This window comes from Lepus europaeus, chromosome 3 (genome assembly GCF_033115175.1).
Source record: "Lepus europaeus isolate LE1 chromosome 3, mLepTim1.pri, whole genome shotgun sequence".
Lineage (NCBI taxonomy): Eukaryota > Metazoa > Chordata > Mammalia > Lagomorpha > Leporidae > Lepus > Lepus europaeus.
This window is the reverse complement of record NC_084829.1, coordinates 152607316-152619868: the sequence shown is the minus strand read 5'-3', so window position 1 is coordinate 152619868 and position 12553 is coordinate 152607316. Positions and strand designations below refer to the sequence as shown.

The window sequence follows — 12553 nt, the reverse complement described above, 5'->3', positions numbered from 1 at the left end:
CTACAGTTCCATCCTCACAGAAACTGAAATGTCCTGACTGAGGTTTTTTTATCATCTAAAACACAAAGAATTAAAACCTCTGCTTGCCTACTTAAAAGCAACATTCAAATTGTCTTCAATTTTTTTGGAAAGCTATTGCATGGAAGAATAATATAACTTGTTGATTTGCCCTAAGAGCTTCAGTTGAGGACCAATAGGTATAAATCAGAAAGGCAATTCCACATCTGTGTAAGACAAAACTTTCCCTGGCCTCCACTATAATAAAGTAACATGTAACACTAAAAATCACTCATCAAGCACAACATAAAAACAGGCAGGAAAGAATCCCCTGGGATGGGCACTGTAGTAAAGAGGATCAGGATGCCCACATCCCATAGGTGAGCATTGGTTCAAGTCCAGGCTCCTCTGCTTCTGACCCAGTTTCCTGCTCATGTCCTGGAAAGCAGTGGATGATGGCCCAAGTGTTTAGGCCCCTGCCACCTACACAGGAGATACAGATGGATTTCCTGGCTCCTTGCCTGGCATAGTCCTACATGTTGTGAGCATTTGATGAGTGAACCAGCAGATGGAAGACCTTTTTCTCTCTCTCCCTTTCTCTCTTCCACTCTTTCCAATAAATAAATCTTTAAAAACAGAAAAAGAGTCCTCCAGGATCCTACCACTCCAGAGGCAACAACTACTGATACTTTTAAACAATTTATTTTATATACTGTAAAAATATGGTTGAGATTATATTTTACATGCAATTTTTTGTCTTTGCTTTTGCATAATTATATTGTAGGCATATTCTTAGGCCACTCATATTTTTCTTAATATTTCCTTATTCATTTGAAAAGCAGAGTTACAGAGAGAGAAGAGAAAGAAAGAGAGATCCTCCATCTGCTGGTTCACTCCCCAAATGGCTGCAACAGCAAGGATCAGTCCAGGCCAAAGCCAGGAGCCAGGTGCTTTATCCAGGTCTCCCATATGGGTTCAGGGGCCCAAGGACTTGGGCCATCTTCTGCTGCTTTCTCAAACACATTAGCAGAGAGCTATATGGAAAGTGGAGAAGTCAGGACTCAAAACTGTTGCCCATATAGGAGGCCAGTATCACAGGTGGCACTTTTACCCACAACACTACAATGCCAGCCTCCCAAATTCCCTAAGAATCCAATATGAGGATATGGATCCTTCATTCAGCATTCCTTAATAAGAAAGGGAAAACTTTCTAACATCAAATCTCTAAAAACAGCAATGAGCAGGCAGTAGATTTCCAATCACTAAAGATGGCCAGAAGTTAGCAAATGACTTGTTCATGATGTTACAGTTGATGAAAATGCTACATGGTGGGTTAGACCTGAGCTGAAACATTCCACTCCTGTACTCCCATGGCTCTAGAGGTTCCAGGCATGTCATTCAATTAATTCTATACTTAAAGGAGTTTGAAATCAAATATTTGATGGCAAACTGTTCAGACTCAAATACAAGGTATTATATTTCCCAAGGACCTTTTTAATTCATTTAAGAGACACAAAAAGAAAGAGAGCTTCCATTCTCTTGTTAACTTCCCAAATGCCCACAACATTAAGCACTGGGCTGAAATCAGAATCAGGAGCTGGGAAAACAAACCAGATTTTCCCAACTCAATTATCTGATCCATCCCTTCTGAATCCCAAGATATTAATTAGTGTAAGCCTAAGTCAGGAGTCAGAGCTAAGGACTGAACCCAGGCACTGTGATACGGGATACAGGTATCTATCTCATCCACTAGGCTAACAGCCCACCCCTCCAAGGAAATTTTCAGGGCCATCACAGAACCAGAGTCTCTGAGAAACCCCATTCCATATTTCCTACCCTTAGTTCTTGCTAACCATCGGTCAGATCTCAACATAAGGGAAATGCTGGGGCTGGCATTCTGCTGTGGAGGGTTCAGCTGTCACTTGTAACTGTGGCATCCCATATTAAAGCACCAGTTCAAATTATTACTTCACTTCTGATCCAGCTCCCCGCTAATGTGCCAGGGAAAACAGCAGACGATCCAAGCAGCTGGTCCTCCACCACCCATGTCAGAAACCAGGATGGAGTTCCTGGCTCCTAGCTTCAGCTTGCCTGGGCTTCAGCCTGGTCAGGGCTCTGGCCATTTGGGTAATGAACCAGTGAATGGAAGATCTCTTTCTCTGTCTTTCCCCCTCTCTCTGTAACTCTTTCCAACAAATAATACTTTTTTCAAAAAGAGAGAAACATGGTACACTTGCACTGATACAATATACAAGGGAAGATCCGGCATTTTGACTTCACAAATTACTAACAGGTGGGAGAGCTGTGCAGAATCTACCCAACTGCCATGCGACAATTCTGGTGTTCAAAGAGGAGCAAACAGCTGAGACCCTCCTCATTCCACATGCTCCACAGAACTTAGCTTCATAAGCTTAGGGAGTGTCAGTACATATTATACTACCAACTTTGATAAGAGCTAAATGTACATAAATTTTCAAATAAATTAACATCCCAATCTGACTCAGTTATTGAGAATATCAAATGCCAGTGCCTAGATGAACATACAAGGGGACTTTGAAAAGTTTGTGGGAAAGTGAAATTTAAATTTATTTTGGTGCAAAAAAAAAGTTGAACTCCATGCATACAAGGAGTCTTTAAAAGGATTATGAACACGTGTATCATGAAAAATATGCATCGTAGAGGGTTTTGTGGTGCAGAGTTAAGAGTTAGCCGGCTGCTTAAAATGTCTGCATCCATATCAGAATACCAGTTTCAGTCCCAGCTAATCTGCTTCCAATCCTGCTTCCTGCTAATGCATCCTGGGAAGGCAACAGAAGATGGCTCAATTGCGTGGGTTCCTGCCATCCACATAGGGGACCCAGATGGAATGCAGGCTCCTGCTGTTGCAGCCATGTGAGCCATGAACCAGCACATGGAATAGCTCTCTTCTTTCTCTCCCTTACTTTCTGTCAACTGCCTTTCAAATAAATAAATAAATCTTTAAAAAAAACTATGCATGGGTTTCAAAATTTTTGTGCCAAAATAAATTTTAATTCCATTTTTTTCATGAACTTTTGGAATACTCATGTAGGTGTCCCACCAAAACTGTAAACTCGTGTTGTTCTTAACACCAAGAAGTCCAAAGAATCAATACACATTTTTGGTTCTCTCTTTTCTTGTGCTTTTTCTTAGTGTCTGTTATCACATAGCTTATATTCTATATGACAAAATGTGCCAGGGATTCCAACACTAACTATGTACTAGGGGACATATACCTTAATTTTATAAATAGAAAAGGCAGCGAAGTAAACTATACTGCAGGAGCAAGCAGCTTGGGTTTTGAAAGCAAAGTCAAAATGCCCTAAAAGAGTTAATTCACTTTCCAAGGACAAGTGCTTGCTGATTTCACCGGAGAGGCATTTTGCCCTAAGATTAAACCAAACAGAAGCAGCAGAGCTCTGCACTGAAGAAAGAGCTTTCTGGGTCACCTAAGCACCGGAGCCTTTGGACATAAACAACTCCTTTCCAATTATTCAAACTACTATTTTCACTTAGAAAATATACAAAATAAATTATCAGGTACCAGAAATCAGCCAAATTCTCCCTCCTGTCCCTGTGTGTGGTTAGCATTGTTGACCTGCTAACCAGGTCAACTTCCATTTGGGGGTTGAATTGGGTTCTTCCAGAAATGATATATTTAAGCCCCTGCCCCAGTACCTCGGAATGTGAGCTTATTTGGAAATAAGATCTTTATAGAGATAAATTAAAGTGGAGTTATTAGGATGGCCCTATTCCAATATGACCAGTGTCCTTATCACAAAGGGAAATCTAGACCCAAAGATGACATTCACAGAGGGAAAATAATGTGACGACACACGGAAAGCAGCACCCATGAGCCACAAAATGCCCGAAGCCACCAGAAGCCAAGGGAGACACATGAGCACATGCATCTCTTCCTCTTAGAGGCTTGCAGAAGGAGCCCACTCTACCGACACCTTGACTTCAAACCTCTAACTGCAAGAATTGTGAGACAAGAAACGTGTGGTTTAAGCCTCCTTCCCAGTCTGGTATTCTGTTACAGCAGCCCTGGGAAAGGAATACAATGAGACAGGCTGGGAAAGCTCCTGAGCCTCTCCGTTCATCCTCCCAGATGCCCTTGTAGCCGGGGTGACTGTGGAATGCAACATTGGACCAGGAAATGCCAGTGGAACCATGCTGCCTCTTCTGGGGAACCGTTGGCTTCAGCAGGTGGAAGGATCAAGAGCAGAGCAGGATGGCGATGGTCCAGCTCCACTATCAGACCAGGGATACACATCGTGCATACCAGAGCATCAGCCTGGGTCCCCACCGCTCCTGCAGAGCCCCTGGACAAACAAAGAACTCGATGGAGAAAATAAAACCTTCAATGTGCCTAAAGTGAGAGAAAAGGCTGTGCAGATAGATGCTTCTGAACCTGTATGGTCTTGTCTTTAAAAAGACATAGAACTTGGTCATGGTCATGTTCTCTCCACATACAATCCATTCTCATCCAGATGATTAGTCAGCTAGGAAATACCTCAGAGCAGAGGTGAAAATGTGCCTCGAAAATGTCACATAAAACCTGAAAATGATGGTCAACATTTGGCATAGCGGTTAAGATGCCCACATTCTTATCAGTGCCTGGATTCAAGATCCACCTCTGGTTCCTGACTCCAGCTTCCTGCTAATACAGACAGATCCCGGGAGGCAGTGGTGATGGCTCAAGTGACTGAGTTCCTGCCAGCCCCCCTGCAAAACCTGGATTGAGTTCTCAGCTCCCAGCTTCAGTCCAGGCCTGAGGCTGCTGTGGGCATTTGGGAGCAAAATGGTAGACAGAATCAATCTCTCTCTCTCTCAAATAAATCAGTAAATATTTTTTTAAAAAATATGAAAATGTTGTAACTTTCGATCCTATGCATGAAGTCATATAATTTCATAAATACATATAATTTCATAAACAGGTGTCCTGAAATTTCACAGCTCAATAACACCTAATACTCATTTAGAACCCTAGAACTCCTGGGAATTGGCCAGCAAACGTTCCTCTAAGCAGTAGTTTTCAGCTTGTAGTAACTCTGCCCTCAGCAATGTCTAGAGACATTCGTGGTTGTCTCAAGTCATGGAAGAAGTATTACTAGAGTCTACTGGGTGGAGACCAGGGACCATGCTAAACACCCCTCCAGATCCCAGTGCAAAATGGCAGCAGTGCCAGGCTAAGGAACCTTGCTCTCAGACTTAGGAAGACTTTTTTAAACAACATTGAATCTTGGCAGAAAAAGAAAGCAAGGAACAAGTAGAAATGACTTACTGAAAGCACGTGGGAACTATCCAGTTCCACTGAGAACTGCAAATACAACAGAGGGAAAACTGGTAGCCCAGGGGTGCATGAGAAAGCAACAGGCAGTAGGAGGAGTGGACTGGAAGTGGGGGGACCGCAGGACCAACCCTGAACCAAGCCTGAACCCGTTGTGGGGCCTTCACGGGGGTTTTGCTCATCTGGGGACTGCGCTGTAGCCACGGCAGCTGGCAGGCCTGTGCGGTCTCCACAACAAACAGCTTCATCCATTTGTAAAGCTTCCATTCTTCAGAAACATTTCTAAGACAATATACAAAATCCATTTTCTCCTGATTTTACTTGAAAATGAGTCACCCAAGACACTAGCTATATGCTTGATTTCAAGCTTTTAAACAGGGAGAGCAGCTATTGAAAAAAATTACAGGGTAGGAAAGGCAGACAAAGGCACTAAAAAGACTGAATCATTCTCGTGTTTATGGTGAGTGGGGGAGGCATAGCCAGCTTCACCAATTTGCATCACTTTGCTTTAGAAAATAAACATACACATCATGCTGGCAATTGCATGCCAAACTTCACATGCTGGCATTAAAACCGTTTTAGGAAAAAACCTGGATATTACATAGAAGGGGGAACAATACAATGAAATAACAAAAGCCATCAAGCTACTGAAGTTTATCTGTTATCATTAAAGGGGAATAAATTAATGAAGTTTCTCTCGGTCCTACACATAAGTTCCTCGCTCAGTTGAGCATCCCTATGTAGGCTGGATCACAAGAACATTTGACTTACTCTCAGAGAACATCTGAGGTGATCTCCATGTGTACCCGAGGGAGGTCAGCCTCCAGCACCCTGTGCGAGAAGCTTCTATATTCACAAGCAGAACCTGCACATGGCCATGATGGTTGCTCCTAGGGCGCATGTGAATTTTGGAAAATTCTTGAAGGAAATTTAAATTTTTTACTTGTTAGAGAAAATTTACAGATGTATCCTGAACTTTGAGTGAGTGATCACTCTGAGTTTTTTCTAATGTTAAAAGATGGGGTGGGTATTTAGCTTCCTTAAGACATTGATTAAGGGGCCACCACTGTGGCACAACAGACTAAGCCTCCACCTGAGGTGCTGGCATCCCAAATGGGCATCAGTTCATATCCCAGATGCTCCTCTTCCGATATGGCTCTCTGTTATGGCCTGGGAAAGTGGTAGAAGATGGTCCAAGTGCTTGGGCCCTGCACCCACATGGAAGACCCTGAAGAAGCTCCTGGCTTCAGAATAGTCCAGCTCCAGCCTTTGTGGCCATCTAGGGAATAAACCAACAGATAGAAGACCTCTCTCTCTGTCTCTCTCTCTGTCAGTAACTCTAACTCTGAAATAAATAAAACTTCTTTTCAAAAAATAAAAAGACATTGATTAAGACACCTATGTCTCACATCAGAGTGCTTCAGTTCAACTCCTGGCTTCTGTTCCTGACTCCAGCTTCCTGCTAATGCAGCTCAAGTGTTTGGGTCTTTGCCATCCATGCAGGAGACCAGGATTGAGTTCTCAGCTCCAACCTTCAGTCCTGACCTAGCTCTGAACATTGCAGGCATTTGGGGAGTAATCAGCAGATGGGCGTTAACTCTTTCTTGATCTCTCTACCTCTTAAATTAAAAAGAAATGAGATGGAAAATGCATTTCCGTGCGCTGCGGCTCAATAGGCTAATCCTCTGCCTGAGGCGCCGGCACACCGGGTTCTAGTCCCGGTCAGGGTGCCGGATTCTGTCCCGGTTGCCCCTCTTCCAGGCCAGCTCTCTGCTGTGGCCTGGGAGTGCAGTGGAGGATGGCCCAAGTCCTTGGGCCCTGCACCTGCATGGGAGACCAGGAGTAGCACCTGGCTCCTGGCTTCGGATCAGCGCGGTGCACGGGCTGCAACGCACCGGTCACGGCGGCCATTGGAGCATGAAGTAACAGCAAAGGAAGACCTTTTTCTCTGTCTCTCTCTCTCACTGTATACTCTGCCTGTCAAAAATAAAATGTATTTCCTCATTCTGAATGAACATGACATCAGTAGAAGAAATAGTTCTTAATGGAATTACACATGGAAGCTGGTTGTCATTGAAGGTCTTATAATTAAGACTTCAGTCACTTGAGTTTGATATAAAAACAGAGATTAGGCTAAAGATGACTGCTAAATAAACCTTTGTGGAAAATGACAGTTACTGACAGTACAAAGAAGATGACAAAATTAAACAAGCTTCAATCATGTGTGAATTAAATCATATTTCTCCATTTGTTGAACTAACTGCCCCCTAAAATACTGCTCCAGGCATTACTGCATTATGGAAATGCGGATGGAAGTTAATATTTTTTTTTTAAATTTTTGACAGGCAGAGTGGATAGTGAGAGACAGAGATCAAGGTCTTCCTTTTTGCCGTTGGTTCACCCTCCAATGGCCGCCGCGGCTGGCGCGCTGCGGCCGGCGCACCACGCTGATCCGATGGCAGGAGCCAGGTACTTATCCTGGTCTCCCATGGGGTGCAAGGCCCAAACACTTGGGCCATCCTCCACTGCACTCCCTGGCCACAGCAGAGAGCTGGCCTGGAAGAGGGGCAACGGGGACAGGATCGGTGCCTCGACCGGGACTAGAACCCAGTGTGCCGGCGCCACAAGGCGGAGGATTAGCCTAGTGAGCCGCGGCGCCGGCCGGAAGTTAATATTTATAGCCATGATTTGTCAGACAGTGTGGTAAGGACTTTATAACAAATTTTTTCACTTAATACCTACAATAACACTAACTTATTTGGCAGATACTGTTACAGATCTAAAAATCCTTATCTGCAACTACAAAATCCAAGGGTGTTTTGTTTTGACAGGCAGAGTGGACAGTGAGAGAGAGAGACAGAGAGAAAGGTCTTCCTTTTGCCGTTGGTTCACCCTCCAATGGCCGCCGCGGTAGCGCGCTGCGGCCGGCACACCGCGCTGTTCCGATGGCAGGAGCCAGGTGCTTCTCCTGGTCTCCCATGGGGTGCAGAGCCCAAACACTTGGGCTATCCTCCACTGCACTCCCTGGCCACAGCAGAGAGCTGGCCTGGAAGAGGGGCAACCGGGACAGGATCGGTGCCCCGACCGGGACTAGAACCCAGTGTGCCGGCGCCGCAAGGCGGAGGATTAGCCTGTTGAGCCATGGCGCCGGCCTTGTTTTGTTTTTGTAACGCACTTACTGGCAAAGCCTGACCTGACCCAGCTGGCAGCAAACACTGACCTGTGTGCCATGGGCTATTTATAGTCTGCATTTATCCCACTCAGAACTGCTCCCAGGTTTTGCTGCAGAACCAGGAATGCCCTCATGATGGGGTCAGTCCCCAGATGACTGTGGAGACTCTGAAAGGCTGCTTTCTGTACTCTCTGGACACTGGCTCCCCTCCTCAAACCCTGAAAGGCACAACAAATACTTGGGATGATCCATCCCATATCTTAGTGCCTGGGTTCAAGTCCTGTCTATGCTCCAGCTTCCTGCTAATGCACATCCTGATAGACAGCCCAAGTATTCACATCCCTGCCACTCATGTGGGAGACCTAGATTGAGAGTTCTTGGCTCCTGGCTTCAGCCTGGCCCAGTCCTGGCTGTTGTGGACATGCGGAGAGTGATCAGCAGATGGGAGATGTCTCCATCCCTTCCCTCTTTCTCTCTCTCTATTTCTCTGTCTCTGTCTCTGTCTCTCTCTCTCTCCCTTTCAGATAAAAAAAAATGATAAATAAAAATTGTCAAAAAAAATACATTGAGGGTCCGGCACTGTGGCATAGTGGGTAAAGCCACTGCCTGCAGTGCTGGCATCCCATATGGGCGCTGGTTCGAGTCCCAGAATTAAACAAGCTTTTAAATTAAATTGAAGCTGCTCCACTTCTGATCCAGCTCTCTGCTCTGGCCTGGGAAAGCAATTGAAGATGGCCCAGGTGCTTGGGCCCCTGCACCCACATGGGACACTTGGCGTAAGCTCCTGGCTTCAGATCGGTCAGTTTCAGCCATTGCGGCCATCTGAGGAGTGAACCAGCAGATGGAAGACCTCTCTCTCTCCCTCTCTCTGTCTCTGCTCTCTGTAACTCTGCCTTTCAAATAAATAAAATAGATCTTTTTTAAAAACATACATTGGGAAAAGCCACTATAATCCAAAAGTTTGGAAATTTATATTTATTAAATAAAAGTTGGAAAAAAAAAACATACATTGAGCTCCATGGGTATCAGGAAAAGGGTTGAAAACCTTATTCTAGCTGCTTATGAGCTGAGGAAACAGCTCCGGCTGTGATCTCTGGAAGCTGCCCAGGTCATACAGCCAGCAGCGGTTATCAGCAGAGACAAGATGCGGCGCTGAGTACCTCAGACCCTGGAACCCACATCAAAGTCAGCTGCTGCTGGGTGACTCTAGGCCCTTCCTGAGTTCCGTGTGCTATGGATTGGATATGGCTGTAGTGGGTGCTCCCACAGTTCAGGTGTCGGAAACTTGGTCCCCAGTGGGGCAACGTGAACAGGTGGTGAAACCTTTAAGAGGTAGGGTCTAGCAGGAAGTAATTAGGCCAATGGGGGAATGGTCCTCAAAAGCGGTTTATACCGAACCACAGTGTGAGTTAGTTTCCACAAGAGTGGGCTATTAAGGCTCTGACCTCAGAATCAGCCCTTAAGGCATTCGGACCTGGCTGAAAAGCCCATGAGAGCATTTCAGGCATGGAAAGCCAAGACACTGTGGCATAAAACAACCTACATGAAGGATCTCTGCGAGTGAGATCCCAGTGGAGAGAATGGACCATCAAAGATGGAGGTACTTTTCTCTGAAGGGAGGAGAGAACTTCCACTTTGATTATGACCCTTTCTAAATGTTGACGGAGCTTGTTTAGTCTTCAAACAGTACTTTATATTTCGTGTGTCTGTGTGGGTGCAAACTGTTGATATCTTTAGTTAGTATAGAGTTGGTCTTCTGTATATAAATTAAAAATGAAACTTAATGAAGAATGGAATGGGAGAAGGAGTAGGAGGTGGGACAGTTTGGGGATGGGAGGGTGGGTATGGAGGGAAGAACCGCTATATTCCAAAAACTGTACCTATGAAACTAATATTTATTAAATAAAAGCTTTCTAAAAAATGGAGTGGGCTATTATGAAAGAGAAAGACAGCCCTCTCCAGTCTCTGATTCCACGTGATCACTCTCACACGTGCTCCCATCATTAAGGGACCATTTGCCAGGAGGTCCTCGCCAGAGCACAGCAGATGCTCCTGGACCTCCAACACTGTGAGCTAAATCAACCTCGTTTCTTCACACGTACACAGGTCCAGGTATTTTGTTACAGCAACAGCAAACAGACTGACGTGCTACATGGATGGAAAGGATTACAGCCGGCTTTAAACTACACTTTCCACTAATGCAGATGCACATTTGCTAAGACACAACAGGGACTGTGTTTGCTGTTATTACGCAGCCTGGGAGCTGCCTCCTTCTCACCCTTCTCCTGCTGTCCTCCTGGCTGCCCATCTCTCGAATCCTCTCCAAAAGGGCATCCTCTGTGGTTCCAGCTACGCCCATGCTGCCTCTCAGGAGGGCTGCGATTTTCTCCCTAAATGAGGAGTGCTGGCTTTGTGAGGCTGCGGCTGCCTCCAAACTCTTCTCCAACTCATGGGCGCTTTTCTTCAGGACGCTCAGCTCCTGCTTCGAGGCCTCCCAGGCCCGCTGGCCAGCACACAGCCTTTCTTGCAGGATCGCAGCTTCCTTTTCAAGAGCTTCTTTTGCTTCTACAGCACTGAATAAGTCCTAAAATAATTATAGAAAGTGAAGATAATACCATTAGCAACCAGCAGAGTATACCTGCATTTACTCAGCATTACTTCCTATACCAAGCACTCCAAGGAGCTGGGGTTAAGCACTCGTTCCTACTCCCAATTCCAGTTGACTGCTAATGAGCACCCTGGGAGGCAGCAGGTGATGGCTCAAGTACTTGGGTCCCTGACATCCCTGTGGGAGACCTGGATTGAGTTGCTGGCTCCCATCTATGACCTGGCCTAGTTCCAGCTGTTTCTTGCAGGCATTTGGGGAATGAACCAGCTCTCTATCTCTCTCTCCCTCTCTCCCTCCCTTCCTCTCAAATAAATTATTTTAAGGCCTCTTTCATCTTATTTTTAAAAACACAAGAGTAATTCAAACAGTTTGTGGGGAAAACAGAATTAAAAGATTATTTTATTACAAATTTAAAATTCATGCATAGCTTCCTTATAATACATATTTTCCATAACTTTTTGAAGACTGCCTTATAGACTAGAATTCTCATAAAAGCATCATTACACAAAGGACAACTCAATCTTTCTCCCAATGTTCATAGACTCTGCACACCTTTGTCTCATAGAGACAAAACTAAAACTGGGGGGCAGCACTGTGGTGTTGCGGATAAAGCCGCTGACTGAACCATTAGCATCCCATATGGGTGCCTGTTCATGTCCCGGCTGCTCCACTTCTGATCCTGCTTCCAGCTAATGGCCTGGGAAAAGCAGCGGAAGAAGACCCAAGTGTTTGGGCCCCTAACACCCAGGTGGGAGACCTGGATGAAGATCCTGGTTCCTGGCTTCAGCTTGGTTCAGTCCTGGCCCTTAGGGCCATCTGGGCAGTGAAGCACATGTAAAAATCTTTCTCTGACTCTTCCTCTCTGCAACTCTTTCAAATAAATAAGTAAATCTTAAAAAAAAAAAAAAAACCTACTACTGATAGAACTCGAACAAAGAAGACAGAAATAATTAGGATTAAAAGTAAAGGAACCCCAGTGGAAAGAAGGGGCCACCAAACAAGGATGTACTTTTCTCTGAAGGGAGAAGAGAACTTCCACTTTGCTTATAGCCCTGTCTAAATACTGATGGAGTTTGTGGACTCAAAAGGCTTCCATAGCCTTGGCAGCTCATGAAAAGAGCCTTGGGTGATCACTGACATCATAAATAAGAGTGTTAAGTGTTAAATTAACATCAGCAGTCACTGTGCACTTGCTCCCCATGTAGGACCTCTGTCCCTAATGAGTTGTATTATGAGAATTAACCACAAAACTTGTTCTGAAACAGTACTTAATACATTGTGTGTGTGTGCGTGCATGGGTGTGCAAACTGTGGAAATCTTTACTTTGTATAGAGTTGATCTTCCGTATATAAAGATAATTAAAAATGAATCTTAATGAAGAATGGGATGGGAGAGGGAGTAGGAGGTGGGACGGGAGTGGGGGTGGGAGGGCAGGTATGGGGAATGAACCACTATATTCCTAAAG

The 12553-nt window shown here is 45.0% G+C and overlaps 1 protein-coding gene across 1 annotated transcript in view; it reads right to left on the bottom strand.

Moving 5' to 3' along the window:
• Positions 1–12553, bottom strand: part of CCDC170 (coiled-coil domain containing 170) — a 121686-nt gene that overhangs the window by 51553 nt on the left and 57580 nt on the right. Inside the window, exon 6 of the mRNA XM_062187284.1 lies at positions 10759–11064. Coding sequence (XP_062043268.1) covers positions 10759–11064 — 306 coding nt within the window. The remainder of the gene's footprint in view (positions 1–10758; positions 11065–12553) is intronic.